Source organism: Megascapheus bottae, chromosome 2, assembly GCF_031878675.1.
Source record: "Megascapheus bottae isolate mThoBot1 chromosome 2, mThoBot2.hap1, whole genome shotgun sequence".
NCBI lineage: Eukaryota > Metazoa > Chordata > Mammalia > Rodentia > Geomyidae > Megascapheus > Megascapheus bottae.
Genome location: NC_143510.1, coordinates 49820687 through 49836408, shown reverse-complemented (window position 1 = coordinate 49836408; position 15722 = coordinate 49820687). Strand labels below are relative to the sequence as shown.

At 47.7% G+C, this 15722-nt stretch overlaps 1 protein-coding gene across 1 annotated transcript; it reads right to left on the bottom strand.

The window, feature by feature from the left end:
- Positions 1-7971: 7971 nt before the first annotated feature.
- On the bottom strand, positions 7972-11949 carry Krt18 (keratin 18). The gene is made up of 7 exons (XM_090326193.1): positions 11415-11949; positions 10563-10645; positions 10123-10279; positions 9318-9482; positions 9103-9228; positions 8731-8954; positions 7972-8174 (listed from the first exon to the last, which is right to left on the bottom strand). Exons 1-7 carry the CDS (start codon positions 11829-11831, stop codon positions 8054-8056), a joined length of 1293 nt encoding a protein of 430 aa, XP_090182319.1. The 5' UTR covers positions 11832-11949; the 3' UTR covers positions 7972-8053.
- Between the last annotated feature and the right edge of the window lie 3773 nt (positions 11950-15722).

The window sequence follows — 15722 nt, the reverse complement described above, 5'->3', positions numbered from 1 at the left end:
ATGTATCCTGATTAAACTCAGCCCCCTAATATTTCCCCTTACCTCTCTCCTTTTCTTTGTCCACATGCATCTTCATTTACCCTTCTGTGTTCTGTCCTCCTGCTGATACTCCCCCTGCCTTCGACAGCCATCAGAGCTTTCTAATAGTTACTCAAAACAAGACTCCATGCACGAGAGAGTGGTTTGTACAAATCCACTAAACAACTTTTTTTTTTTTGCCAGTACTGGAGCTTGAACTCAGGGTCTGAGCACTGTTTTTGGGCTTTCTCAAGGCCACTGCTCTACCACTTGAGCCACAGCACCACTTCTGGCTTTTTTCCCCCCTATATATGTACCAAGGAATTAAATCTGGGTCCTTTGTGCATGCTAGGCAAGTACTCTACCACTAGGCCAAACTCCCGGCCCCAACAACTCAATTTTAAAAAATAACATCTTCAAACAATTTACCAAAGAAGGGGTGAGGATAACACACAAGCACAGAAAAAGACGCTTAGTACCAGGAGTTAGCTGTCAGGGAGATGCAAATGAGAACTACCATACTCATTTCTGGGCTTATGAAATGGTAGCCCCTTTGTACAGCACCTTAATAAAAACAGTAAAATTATACTTAAAAACAAAACCAAACAACAACAATTAAAAAAAAGAAAGAAAGAAAACTACACCACTTGTCCAGAGTTGGTGGCTCACATCTGTAATCTTAGCTACTCAGGAGGCTGAGATCTGAGAATTGTAGTTTGAAGCCAACCCAGGCAGAAAAGTCTGTGAGACTCTTACCACAATTAACCACCCAAACAAAAACAAACAAAGAAGAAACTGGGAATGGGAATGGGAGTAGCTCAAGTGGCAGAGCACTAGCCTTGAGCCCAAAAGCTCAGGGACAGTGCACAGGGTCTGAGTTCAAGCCCCAGGACTGGCATATACAAACATACACACACACAGACACACAGACACACAGACACACAGACACACAGACACACAGACACACACACACACACACACACACACACACACACACACACACACACACACACAAGGAAACATCTTCCTGATAGGTGATACATCCCAGTCCCATGAGACAGAAGTTCCTGTGGTTGGGACCCTTCTAGACCTTGTGTATGTTTCTCTTCAGTTGACTTTTATTCCTGTCTCTTGAGCATCCTTCCAGGGCTAGAGTGCAGCTCAGTCGTAGAGCACTTGCCTGGCATGCACAAGGTCCAGAGTTCAAAACCCAGCATCACAAATATGAAAACAAAATTTCCTCCCTATTAACACAGTGAATAAATACTGTAAACAAATGCTGCACTTCTCTCTCTAGCATGTTTCCTAATGACTCAGAAGAAGGAGTATCCTCTAGGGCTTTGTGAATGGACTGTACATATTTGGTTATTGGTCATCTGCACCAACATTCTTCTCTTTTGTTTGGGTTTCTTTCTCTAATTTGGAGATTTCTGCTACCTCTGCTTCATTGTATTGCACTCAGTTTTTTTTTCTTTTCTTATAGCTAAGGAAATGGATTCAAATAGCTAGATTTCCATGTAGTAGTGAAAGCATGTGGAGACTGGAATCTCTGAATCCTCATAAATCATTTTTGTTCTGGCTTGGTGCTGGAGGCTCATCACTATAATTCTAGCTAACCAGGAGTATGGAATCTGAGGACTGAAGTTTGAAGCAAGCCTGGGTGTACAAATTTGAGAAATCCTTATCTTCAATTCACCAGCAAAAAGCCAGAAATGGAACGGTGGCTCAAGTGGTAGAGTGCCAGCTTTGAGCAAAAAAGCTAAGGGACAGCATTCAGGTGCTGAGTTCAAGCCCCAGGACTGGCACCCCCAAGGCAGGGGGGAGAAATAGATATGAATTCCAGTATTTTGTGTGTCCTTCCTCTACTAGGATCTATGCATATGAATTTGTTAATATATGCTTTTTTTTCTTTTTTCACAATGGCACTCTATGACGCACGCACTGTTTTGTACTTTCTCTACCACTCAGTAGTTTGTGATCTGGACCACCCCAGGGAAAGATGAAAGGAGTCTGATTCACTTTGGACCTGGTGACTGTATGAACTTGGGAAGCTAATCTTCCCTTCTGGTACAGAGGATAAAGGGCTGCCTCTGGGGGGAAGGAGGGGCGGGGAGGAGGGAGAGACAGCCATTCCCTGCTAAGGCATGAAGAGAATTGTCACCATGGCCTTTAGGCCTTTCCAGAAGGGAGTTGTTTAATTAAAACAGCTACTCTTGGAAGGAACGATATGTGATGGCCCCAGGGACAGCTTAGGCCTGGCTCTCAAGCTTGGTTGCCAACTGGAATCACCTAGGGAGTGTTTCAAACAGTTCCCTGGAGTCCTGGGGCCTCACTCCTGACCAACTGAATCACAACCTCTGAGGCAGCATCCCCAGGCCTCAGCTTTGTTTATTTGGGGGCCCCAGGTGATCCCAACCTGTAACCAGACAGCTATTAAGTCACAATATGCAGACGTAAGAGCTTGGGCCTGGGGAACTTGGAGATGTTTTCTGTTTTAAACTTCCAACTTAGCAACACCCCTCCCCTCCACACACATGACAGTCACATGATGTCTGTGGACCTCAGTGTTCAGTTCTTTGAGGCAGAGCCAGTAATTTGCACCCCATTGCATACTTCACAGGATTGGAGTGAGGATTGAATTCATTAAGCCCCTTGGGAACTGTGGAGTGGGGGAGAAAATCTCTTGGGGTGTATCTGGTTTCATCGATAGTTTCATTCAGTGGTGGTTAGCATGACTTGGGCTCTGCCAGGGACTTTCTGTTGTAGCTCTGGATGGGCCTGTGCCTGAAAGGTTGGCTGCAAACAGTCTGTCCTGTGCCTGGCTATTTCCCACCTATCCCTAGAGGAATGGATTCCATGAGAGGAAGAATTGCAGTGATTGCCAGCCAGGGTGCCACAACATTTTCAAAGAGACTCTTTAGACTCTCAAGTGTGGCTTGGGAAAGTGTGTTTAAGGTCATAAAATAGATTTTTAGATCTCAGGCTCAGAAGTCCAAGAGTCCTGAATTAGGTTCAGCCACTCACCCCCATTTGTCAAATAAAGAGGTGTGGTGAAAGGCAGAGAGAAAGGAGATTCCACAGCAGCTTGGGAAAAGAGCATTTAAGTACATCTGCTGTGTCCTCGGAGGCACGCACATTGGCTTCCTTTAAATAGGGAGAATTTGGAGTAGTGGGTGAGAAAACTGGGCAGAGTTAATACAGGCCCAACTCACAGGTATGGCCTGCTGGACCATTAAATCAGTCTTTGTCTCTGGAGGAATTTGGGAGAAGTTATTCCTTTATTACTAGAACATAACAAGGACAGTGTGGTCTCCTGAGTTTCAGGCTGTTTTCTCTGAAATGGTAAGAAGAAGGCATTCCTTGTTTGAGGAGCAATTTGCCTTTCATGCAAGATTGCTTACCTGTGAATCTGGTCTTTCAGGGAGCTCATGGTGATTGCAAAATTAACTGCAGTAGAGAATAGCTGAGATCAAAGGGCAAAGACACAGTTTAGGGAGATTTTCAGTTAATCCATAGTACCCAGCAAAAGCATTCTTTAAGTTGCCACTTACAGTCACCCTGGGATATTTGGAAGATGAGCAATGGAGCAACAAAACCACTCCAACTATTTCTCTCATACAGATCTCAGAAATCCAAGGTCAACCATCTTCTCCCCCAGATTTACCTTCTGTAGATCCCTGCAAAGACGAAAGGCGTTGTGAAGGAAGAAGTGGAACAAATAATGACTGTAATGTTTTCTCAGCGGGTATTTAGAAGGCTTTCATCATCCTTACCACAGCCCCTCGCTCTCAGATAGGATGACTCCCCCTCCCTGCTACGTGCATTGGCAGGAAATCCTGAAAGGGCCCCCATATGCCCCAGTGCCCAGTTAGCCTCTGTATAAATCACATTTAGGGCTGGGAATTTGGCCTAGTGGTAGAGTGCTTGTTTAGTATGCACAAAGACCTGAGTTTGATTCCTTGGTACCACATATATAGAAAAAAAGCTGGAAGTTGTGCTGTGGCTCAAGTGATAGAGTTCTAGCCTTGAGAAAGTCTAAGGACAGTGCTCAGGCCCTGAGCTCAAGCCCAGGACTAGCAAAAAAAATAATTTAAAGAATCACATTTAGACCTGGCTCAGGAGAGATCCTTGCTCTGTCTAATTTACATCCTTTTCTGACCCTTTCTTCTCTAATAACTACATTAATCTTTTCTTCTTGTCCCTCTAGGGGCTTTTCCACCAACCTTGGGGCTGCCTGTCCTGCCATCCTCTATGTTTGTCAGAGGGGGGTAAAAAGACCCTTAAGCCAGGTGTGGTGGCTCATGCCTGTAATCCTAGCTACTAAGGCGGCTGAGATGTGAGGATCTCAGTTCAAAGCCAGGCCATGCACAAAAGTCTATGAGATTCCAATTAGCCACTAGAAATCTGGAAGTGGCACTGTGGCTCAAGGGGTAGGGTGGTAGCCTTGAGCTGAAGAGCTCAGGGACAATGCCCAGGCCCAGAGTTCAAGTCCCATAACTGACAAAAAAAAGACCCTTAGAAGATGCTTCCAGTAGTTTTTTTCTCACAAAGATCCCCCCAAACATGCCATTCTCTTTTAGTCTTTCTTGACTCTCCATTTCCACCTATCCCCACCCTCAGTGTGCTAAAACACATTACCTAATATGCTATGTAATTTGTTTACTTACTGCCTTTATTAGTTGTGTGTGTGTGTGTGTGTGTGTGTGTGTGTGTGTGTGTGTGTGTTTCTTATTGTCTGTTGTATCCAGGTTCCTAGCAGAGTAGGTGGCCCACAGCAGGTGCTCAAAGTCAGCCTAGGCCAACAAGTCTAAACCTAAAGCTAGAAGGGGAGGAGTGGCTCAAGTGGTAGAGTGGACAGTGCTCAGGCCTTACGCTCAAGTCCAAGTACCAGCACAAAAAGAAGAGGAAGAGGTGAAGGAGGAGGAAGAGAAGGAGAAGGAGGTTAAGGAATCAAAGGGCAGAACTGCTTAATCCTACATATACAAAAAAAATGAGTGGCTGGGAATGTGGTTAGTGGTAGAGTGCTTGCTTAACATGCATGAGGTCCTGAGTTTGATTCCTCAGTACCACATAAATAAAAGTTAAACAGTGACAACAAAATACCAAACAAACAAACGTCCCACAACATAATGAGGTTGGGTGCCAATGATGTATGCTGGTAGTCATGGAGGATCTCTGTTTAAAGCCAGCCCCAACAAGAAAGTCTGTGAGACACATCTCAAATTAAGCACCAAAGTAGCCAGACTTGGAGCTGGGGCTCAAGTAGTAGAACACTGGACTTGAGCATAAAAGCTTGAGAACAGATCATTTGAACTCCTGTTACTAAAAGAAAGCAGATGTTTTGGGCTGGGAGTTTGGTCTAGAGGCAGAGTGTTTGCTTAATATGCATTAAGACCTAAGTTTGATTCCTCTATACAAATACTTAGAAAAGCCAGAAGTGGTGCTGTGGCTCAAGTGTTAGAGCACTGGTCTTTAGGAAAGCCCAAGGATAGTGCCCAGGCCCTGAGTTCAGTCCCCAGGACTGGCAAAAAGAAAAAAAAAAGGTAACAGATTTTTTTCTAATATATTAGTGAAAGGATAGGGTAATAGGATATCTAGAATGTTAACAATAACATATAGTTGTAAGATAACATTTTCTTAGGAAATATTTAGTAAACATTTATAATTGAAATAACCAAATAAACATATATACAATATATCAGATAACAAGGTAAAATACTGTAACAATATGAGATAATCAAGGGACAGCAAAAGCGATGAGCGATAACATAGTACATTAAGGACAACAATCACTCATATGGCTTTTGTTTCTATATCCTGGAGATCCTTTCATTTAGCATCATCCTATATGACCTTATGTATCTAGGTTTTGCTCTATTGTAAGTCTCTGCTAGGAGAGCCCAAGGTTTCTACTGACTATGAGGGGTGGGGTGGGGGGAGGGAAATGGGGACAAAGACATCAGAAAGGGTAACAATGTTTGTGAAATAATGTACCTTCTATCTGGTGAATATAATGTAACCTGTCTATTAGTTACAATCAAAATATATGGAAACATTTATAATTGAAAGTACTTATTCCTAAATCATAATTTTAATGAAATACATAAATTTGAAGGTAAAAAAAAAAGCTTGAAAACAGTACCTAGGCCTTGAGTTCAAACCCCAGGTCTAGCAAAGCAAAGCAAAACAAAACAAACAAAACATTTTCATATTCCTAGTTGAGCTAGTTGAGAGAAGCTCTTCCCCCCTTTTTTTTTTGTCAATCCTGGGTCTTGAACTCAGGGGCTGGGCACTGTCTTTGAGCTTTCCAAGAGTAGCACTCTACCAGTTGAGTCACAGCACCACTCTGGTTTTTCTGTTTATGTGGTACCAAGGAATTGAACCCAGGGCTTCGTGTATGCAAGGCATGCACTGCCACTAGGCCACATCACACTCCCAGCCCCTACTTGAGAGAAATATTTAAGAGGGGTTATCTCTAGGGAGTGGTATTGTGGGATTTTAGTAGAGTCTTGAGATGGTTTTTATTTTTTTTCTTTTTCTTTGGGCAGTACTGTGGTTTGTTATCCCTTAGCTTTATTGCTCAAGGCTGGCACTCTACCCCTTGAGCCATACCTCCATTTCCAGCTTTTTGATGGTTAATTGGAGATAAGATTCTCATGGACTTTCCTGCCCAGACTGGCTTTGAACCTTCATCCTCAGATTTCAGCTCCTGAATAGCTAGGATTATAGGTGTAAGCTATGCTGCCCAACTAGTACTGTGGTTTAAATTGGGCACTTGCTAGGCAGATATTCTGCCACACCTCCCATGTTAGAGATACAGAAATTTCAGTTTGATTTCTTTTTATGCTTTTGGCTTTTGTGCATGTTGCATCTCCCTTCTATTCTTCATTTAAAAATTGTGTTTTTTTTTTTACTTTTTTAAGCTAAGAAAGGTAATTATTATCTTTCTAATCAAAGCATAGGATTATTTCAGGATAGTTGCTCTCAAAAGTTTATACTGATATAAACTGTCTCTAGTGATAGCAGTTTCTAACTCTAACCAGATTCTCCCTCTAGTAGTCTGAACAATGCCGCCCCACTGAGTATGGAAGCAGAGCCTATAGGGCCATAGGTTTAGGGAAATGAGAGTGGGCTGGCACTGTGTGGGATGTTCTGGGCAGTGGGCCAAGGACAGAGTGGTTCTTGTCCAGGGAAGGGTCAGTTGTGTGCTCTGGCCCTCACCTCTTCTAGCTCTGATTTCTATCAAGCATCAAGCAGCTGTCATGCAGGAATCTTATGATTATTAGTTATCTCTCTCTCTCTCTCTCTCTCTCTCTCTCTCTCTCTCTCTCTCTCTCTCTCTCTCTCTCTCATTCTTCTCCCCCCTTTTGCCTCAGCCTCCTGAGTTCTGGAATTAGATGTCTACTACCATGCCCAGCTTTACCGCATGTGTGTGTGTGTGTGTGTGTGTGTGTGTGTGTGTGTGTGTGTGTGTGTGTTGGTACTGGGGCTTGAATTCACAGGCTGGGTACTATCCCTGAGCTTTTTTGTGCCCATAGGTCTACTTCTGGCTTTTTGGTGGTTATTTTTTGGTGGATTATAAGTACAAGCCACCAATGGCTGGACTTATTTTCTTCCTCTGTCTGTCCCTCCCTCCCTCCCTCCCTCCCTCCCTCCCTCCCTCTCTCCCTCCCTCCTTTCCTCTTTTTAAAAACAGAATTAGGGTTCCCCAAAGGAAGACCCTTACTATTTAAGTCCCATCTCTAGCCCTTCATCAAATCTCTTGAAGGTGAAGATTCTACAATCTTATCGTATTTTCCTCATTTTTCTGAGGTAGACCATCTATTGTCCCCTCCTCTTTCTCTGAGGTGTTTCTAAGAACTCAGGTCCCTCCTCTGTGCACCTCTTCACCAGGGCCTGAGGGGACTTCTGCTTGGTTACTCATGGGTATATCAGAGTGTCTGCACACAGGTATGAAAATGCCAAGTGATGTTTATTATCCTCTCAATGTTTATTGGCTCTCAGTTCCCCAAGGTCCCCCATTCATTTCTCTGCCTCAGTGTCTCAACACTTTGGTATCATTGAACTCAGACACCACTTTGCCATCCACAGTCCTGCGGGTGGTGGTCTTTTGTATGGTTTGCATGGAGTTACTGCTGTCCAGGGCGTCGCTGAGACTGCAATATAGAAGATAGAACCCTCGTTATAAACAGCCCCACAGAGCACACATGAAAGAAGAGAGATCAAAACATAAAACAACAACAAAAGAACCCAAAGATGGGTGCAGTGGCTCATACCTGTAATCCTAGCTACTCAGGAGGCTGAGATCTAAGGATTGAGATGGTTCAAAACCAGTCTGGGCACTAAAGACCATGAGACTATTATCTCCAATTAACTATTAGAAAACTGGAAGTGGTGCTGTGTGGCTCAAGGGGTAGGGGAGTAGGTAGCCTTGAGCTGAAGAGCTCAGGGATATCGCCCAGGCCAGAATTCAAGCCCCACAACCCATCCCTTTATCTCTGAATTCCTCAAGAAAAAGAGAAATTCAAGGCTAAATTTCACTTGTATCCTAAGAACAGCTAGGGCAATCATCATTCTCTCTGCTGGGAGGGATGCTCTAAACTACCACTCCCTTGAAGACACAGGGTACCCATAGACTATCAGCTCAGTGTTCAGTGGATTTCAATGTTGTGTTCAAGGGCTTAGTGTGGGGTAGGGGAGCCCCCCACTCACCTGAACTCCTCCCCATCTTCCAGTAAGCGGCGGTAGGTGGCTATCTCTGCCTCCAGCTTGACCTTGATATTCAGCAGAGCTTCATACTCCTGGGTCTGGCGCTGCCCTTCTAGCCGGGTCTGTGCCAGTTCAGACTCCAGGTGCATCAGGACACCCTTGAGCTGCTCTATTTGCATGAGATTGCTGGTCTCCACCTCCCTCAGTCTGTTCTCCAAGCTGTCTCTCTGTGGGGCACAGGAAGGGAGAGCCAACTTCAGTCCTGAATCAAGGGAACTCATTGTAGGATTTGGACTGAGACAATGTTTGGGTTGAGGCCAATGAACAGAGTGGGTATTCTTGAGGAGCTGGGACAGGTTACCAGAGGGTACTCACCAGGCTTTTCATGGAGTCCTGATCAATCCCCAAGGCCTGGTATGTGCGTCTCAGCTCTGTGAGCGTCATCTCAGCATCTTTAAGTTCTTGGGAATGAGAAGTGATCATTGTGGTGCTCTCCTCAATCTGCAAGATAGATGGGGGTCCATGAGGCCTTGCCGACCCTGGCTGCCTCCCTCCCTATACCCTGGCATCCAGTCTTTCCCCTTGCATACCTGCTGGGACCAACGCTTGTCCAGTTCCTCTTGGTTCTTCCGAGCCAGCTCCTCATATTGGGCCCGGATGTCTTCCATGATTTTGTTGAGATCCTGAGACTTGGGGGCATCTACCTCCACGGTCAACCCAGAGCCGGCAATCTGGGCCTGGAGACCCTTGATTTCCTACAGAAGGCAGGAGGCAAAAATCAGGAAGGCTCCATTCCAGATGGGAGGTCATTGCCTCTCCCGAAGAGAGAGCTTGGAGAAGAGCCTGGAGGAAACCTTGAGCTTGTACACTATACATTCATTGCCAGTTCAGGTCTCCCAGGGTGTAGGAATGTTAGTCACTCACTGCCTGAGCCTGGCATTCCCAGGTGGTTTCTCCTTTCACTTTATCCAGTCCTTTCACAAACCTGTTGGCCTTTTTGGTGAGGAAGAGAGGGTGCCAGTAGTGGGGCTTGAACTCAGTGCTTGGGTGCTATCTCTTGGCTCTTTTACCCAAAGCGAGTGCTCTACTACGCAAGCCACAGCTCCACTTCTGGCTTTTTGGTGGCTAAATGGAGATAAAAGTCTTAAAAGACTGAGTAGCTAGGATTACAGGAATGAGCCACTAACATCTGGCACAAAACTGTTCCTTTACACCTTCTCTAGGAAGCTCCACCCATAGCAGACGAGCTCCCTCTCACCTACACCATCAGGACCTGGTGAGGCACAGGGCAGGTGTCACTCATAGTCTGGTAATTTTAAACTTCCATGCAAGCTGCTTGTTGAGGGCCCATCGACCCTCCCAATGCTTGTTTTGGCCCCCTGGGTCATTGTGTACCTCCTCGTGGTTCTTCTTCATGAAGAGCAGCTCCTCTTTCAGAGCCTCAATCTCTGTCTCCAGCTGCAGCCTGGTGATATTGGTGTCATCGATGACCTTGCGGAGCCCGTGGAGGTCGGCCTCTACAGACTGGCGCATGGCCAGTTCTGTCTCATACCTACAAGCATGGAGATGAGCAGAGGGGCCCTCATCTCTAGTCCAGAATTTTCTCAAACCCTGACCACCTCCTAAGCTCGGTCCTGTGCCCTGTGCAAATCAGCAGAGTCAGGAAGCAAGTGTACCTTCATTGGCTCTTGGAGAGCCCTGAAACCTATTGTGCAAAGGAATAACTAAAGGAATAGATAGATGGGTAGGTTGTAGTTATCTGCCAGCACAGAGCCCCTGTCTAATCCACACCCAAAAGAACACTTAGCCCCACCTCCAGCTCCCCCCAGACTTACTTGACTCTAAAGTCATCCGCAGCAAGGCGGGCATTGTCGATCTGCAGGACGGTGCGGGCATTGTCCACAGAACTTGCAAGGATCTGAGGGGATTATAGAGAAAGCTTGCTTTATGAATGGAGAAATCGAATGACAGCGGGCTGTGTAGGAAATGGGTGTCTCTGTGAAACTAACTGGCAGAAACAGGCAGAAACAGCCAGAAACGCTCTGTACATCTTCTTGTTCCACCTGTGTGCTCTCCTGTCCCCTCCCCTCGCCCCACAGGTCCCTCCTTTCTCTGGAGGCCCAAATCCCAGTGCTTTGTCTATTCCTCCTGCTGGGTCTGGGCTGGCTGGCCTAAACTGAAATGAACAGCCCCTGTCAAGTTCTTCCCTTGGCTCTCTTCTTACATTTCTATTCCCCCCCCCTCCCCGTGCACCTGCTCACTCCAGGCTCTGCCCCCCCTCCCCAGATTGGTCCCCCTCACAGGTAGGCCTTCTGTTTGCTCTTTGATGACTCAGCCTTAGCTACATCCGCTTAACCCTCCAACTGTCCCCACTCTGCCAGACCCGGAGGCTCTGGTCGGTCCACTTTATGGCTCTGTTCTCAACTTCCCCCCAGGCAGTCCACGTCCCAGGATTTCCTGGGGGAGGAACCCTTCTCATGTGTAGCAACTTACTTTTGGGGTTCCCGAGCTCTAGCTGGGGGTGTGGCTGGAAACCCAGGGCATTCCTAACCGCTTCCCTTTGGAATGTGGATTGGGGTACCCCGCCCTATTGCAGTTCCTGTAGTGTTTGTCGGAGGGGGCGGTTAAGAGGGCCCCGAGGGCCACCCGGGGCTGGGGGCGGGGGCTCCGCCCGCTGCGCTCCTTACCTGCGCCCTCAGCTCCTCGATGGTCTTGAAGTAATGACCCCAGTCTCTGACCTGGGGTCCCTTCTTCTCCAGATGTTCCCGGATTTTGGTTTCCAGCCTCCGATTATCAATCTCCAGGCTCCTCACTCGATCCAGGTAGGAGGCCAGGCGGTCGTTCAGGTCTTGCATGGTCTCCTTCTCCGTCTGGATGCCGCTGATTCCCACCACACCTCCTACCCCGGTAGCCAGACCCCCGGATCCCAAGCCACCCCGGAAACTGGTGGAGCGGGACACCGAGATCCGGGACCCCGAGCCCCCCGCGCCCGCATAGACGCTGGCCGCGCTGCTGGCGGGCCGCACCCAGTGGCTGGGCGCCCGGACCGAGCCCAGGGACCGGTAGTTGGTGGAGAAGGTGGCGGAGTGGGTGGTGAAGCTCATGCTGTCGGAGGAGGCGAGGAAGGAGAGCGAGCGACCACGACTCAGGTTCGGGTTGCACAAGGTGGCGGTGCGGCGACTCAACTTTTATCTGGGAGGAAGGAGGTGGGGACCTTCCCCAGAAGCCCGGCTCCGCCCTCGCCGCGCCACCGCCACCCGAGCGCGCGCGTCCAGGCCAGGCCGCTCAGGTGGACCGCGGGGGCGGGGAGGGACTCTGAAATGGGCTCCGGCCCTGCCTCACCCCTTTCTCTGCACCTCCAAAGCTACCTTCACCCCCTCCCCTCCATTAGATAAATAAATATAAATGGAGGGTGACGAATCTGAGTCACAAAGGACGGCAGGTGACTCTGGGCTCTTGAAGCTGTGGCTTCAGGGCAGGAAATGACTTTAAAAAAAAATATTTCCCTTCCCCTCTCTTCTCCAGGATCAGGGTGGGTTGCAGGTGGAGATGGACTGCGGTGGGGTGGGATGTGGGATTCTCCAGCTAACCTCATCCCATTGCCCAAGTCCCCTACTTGCAGACAGCCTGGTGGGGGACATGGGATCCTGGAGTCAGTGTGCTGAGGAGGTAAAGTTGGAAGAAAAGGAAGAGAAACTTGATCCTGAACTTCAGATGGCCTGGTTTACACTGGCAGGCCCTGGTGCTGGGCTGCCCATTTTGTCTGTGCTCACTTGCCTGACCACATTCCGTCACCAAACCACATTCCCTCACCACATAGGTTCTGACACCCAAAGACTCCCCGCAAAGGAGCTCAAGTCTAAGAGACACTCTGCTCCCCTGCTCCCCAACTCACTCCTGGTGGTGTGCATCTTGATCTATGACTTGAACAGGGGCCATGCATCTAATTCTGCACACTGTAACACTGTATTTCAGTTGTAACCACACTGTATGTATTGGATGCCTACTGGCTACTGGGCTCTGGAGAACAGCAGTCAACCAGAGTTCACCATGGCTCCTGGGGACTGGAATGTGTGTCTCATAGTCTGGGACTGAGAGCACAGACAGGACTCACCCATGGCTCATACCTGTAATCCCAGTCTCTAGGAGGTTGAGATCTGAGGATTACAATTTGAAACCAGCATAGGCAGGAAAATCTGCGAGACTCTTATCTTCAATTAACCACCAAAAAGCCAGAAATGGAGCTGTGACTCAAGAGGTAGAGTGCTAGCCTTGAGCAAAAAGAGCTAAGAAACAATGTTCAGGCCCTGAGTTCAAACCCCAGTAGTTAAGGAGCTGGGCTAGGGTGTGTGAGTGTGTGTGTGTGTGTGTGTGTGTGTGTGTGTGTGTGTTGGGAGGGGGCCATTCCAGCAGAGGCTTAGCCCAAGTTACCAGCACCCTTCCTCTTTCTCCACTGGGCCTTTTCCTTTCTTGCCGGCCTTTCTTTACACTGTTCTCAAGACCTCAAGACTGCTCCGCAAGCAAACTTCCCCAGGGTGAGAATGGATGCAGGGAAGCTGGATGACCATCCCTTTGTTCAATGATTGAGGAGAACCTCAGAAGTTCAAATTGGTTAGTTCAGCATTTTTTTTTTTCAGGCAGAGCTTGGTGGTGGGTCCAGGCTTTGCTCTTTGCTCTGAAGTGGACATTATTGATCTTTGGCCATGCCAAGGCCACTGGGGGCAGACAGGAGGGTAGCTCTGGGTGGAGCCTGGCTAGTGGACCAGCCAAGTGGAGGCACAGGGCAGATGCAAGGTGTGACTCTGCATTGTTCTAGGCCTGATGCTTTTGGTTGGTTAAAAGCTCACATTACTCCCTGGGGGAAGCTCCATACTGCTGAAGGCTGGAAGGCAAATGGATGCAAAGTGTCACACAAATGAATGCCCACTGATTTTGCATGGAGGCTTTTGGGGGAAGTTAGAGGCTCTAGCCTTCATATCCTCTTTCTGGGATTATGCTATTGTACAGAATTGTACTATAAAGTATGCAGGTTAACTGCATTGTGGACTGCTTTTTGTTGTTGTTGCTTTGTTTTTTGCCTTTAGGAGAGCCAGCTTGGGTACTTGCTGGTTGTATGATTTTTTTTTTTTCTGAGAAGTTATTTAACTCTGAACTTCAGGGTCTCCACTTACACAGGGGAAAAAAAACAGCCTGTTCAGTCAGTCTCCATGGATGGCAACCGATGGAAATGTTAATCACACACTCATTCCTGGACAGATGCATCTTTCTTCAAAGACTGGATCCACCACACCCAGGAGGGCATAGGCAGAGGATCAGTTTAATTGTGTGTGTGTGTGTGTGTGTGTGTGTGTGTGTGTGTGTGTGCCAGAGTGTGTGTATGCTGGCACTGGGATTTTAACTCAAGGTCTGGGTACTCTTCCTTGGTTGTTTCTACATTCAGCTATTTGGACATGATCGATCACTTGAGCCATACTCTCCACTTTAAGCATTTTGCTAAGCTAACTGGAGATAAAGAGTCTCATGGACTTTGCTACTCAGCTTAGTTTTGAACTTAAATCTTTAGAGCTCAGCCTCCTGAGTAGCTAGGATTGTACCTGTGAGCCACTAGTTACCTGGTCCAATTTAATTCAAAAGATGGCTCAAGGATTGGAGGTCTCTCAAGCTGCTGTGAAAATCTGTGGGGATTAAAAATCTACCTCTGTTGGAATTCAGACTCCAGGATTCTTCTCTAAGGTCCTTCTCAGATCCCCCTCTGACCTGTGCCCTCCCTCTGCACAAAGGTCCTGGGGCCATGAAGGCTTTTAGAGGTCTGGGGGAGGAGAGGAGGGCCGCAGCCTGCAGCACAACCTTATGTCTAGTAGCTAACGTAGATGACCACATTCCTGACCTCTTGCATCATTGGGGCAAATATCAACTTCCTGAGTCCAGTGCCAGCCTGTCCTTTCCTAGCCCTTCCAGATTCCTCTGTGATCAGGCTGTTCACTGGTCAGACCATTAATGGAGATGTGGGGAGAAAGGTGTCAGGGAGGAGCTTTATCCCCAGATTCCTAGCATTGGGGCACTGGGTAGGGGTGGAGTGAAGATGTAGAAAGAAATGGGTAGAGGTGAAGCAAAGTCCTGAGAGATAAGAGCGGCCCAGGGGCCCTGTGGGGAAGCTTCCAGAATCAAGATGTAAATAGCACCCAAAATGGGGGGGGGACTGGAGTGGGGACAGTGTTTCCCTGCCCCCACTGCCCTTCATGCAGGGGAGGAGGGAGCCTGCGTGGCAGGTTCAGCTCAGGAATAAGCTTGGAAGTGACTGAGAGGTGGACTGCTTCTGCAGTCTCAATATTTTCCCATTTGAGGCTGGAGCTGGTGGCTCTAGGCAAACCAGAGGTTTTTTAACCTCTGCTTTATTGTTGAGGTAGCCAGTTTCTCTTGTAGCCCTGGGGAAGGAGGTGGTTAGAATAGCAACTAAGGTGCTAGAGCCAGGGAGGGATCTCTAGATGAAACAAGAGCTGATGACTTATTTTTCTGGTGTGTGTGTGCGGGGGGGTAGGTCATGGAGTTTGAACTCTGGGCCTAGGTGCTGTCCCTGAGCTCTTCAGCTCAAGGCTACCATTCTACCACTTTGAGCCACAATACCCCTTCTGGTTTTCTGGTGGTTAATTGGAGATAAGAGTCTTGTGGACTTTTGTGCCCTGGCTGGCTTTGAACTGAGATCTTCAGATCTCAGGCCTCCTGAGTAGCTAGGATTACAGGCGTGAACCACTGGTGCCCAGTCCTATTCTTTTAAAACAGGATCTCTTTATGAACCCAGGCTGCTTTGGAATGTAAGAGCCTCCTGATTTAGCCTCCCCCAGTGCTGAAATTATAACGGCATGTGCCACTACAGTCTCTTTCTCCTCCTCCTCCTCCTCCTCCTCCTCCTCCTCCTCCTCTTCCTCCTCCTTTTTCCCTTCCCCTGCTCTCTGTCAGTAGTCGTGGGGTTTGAACTCCTACTACTTAAATAATGC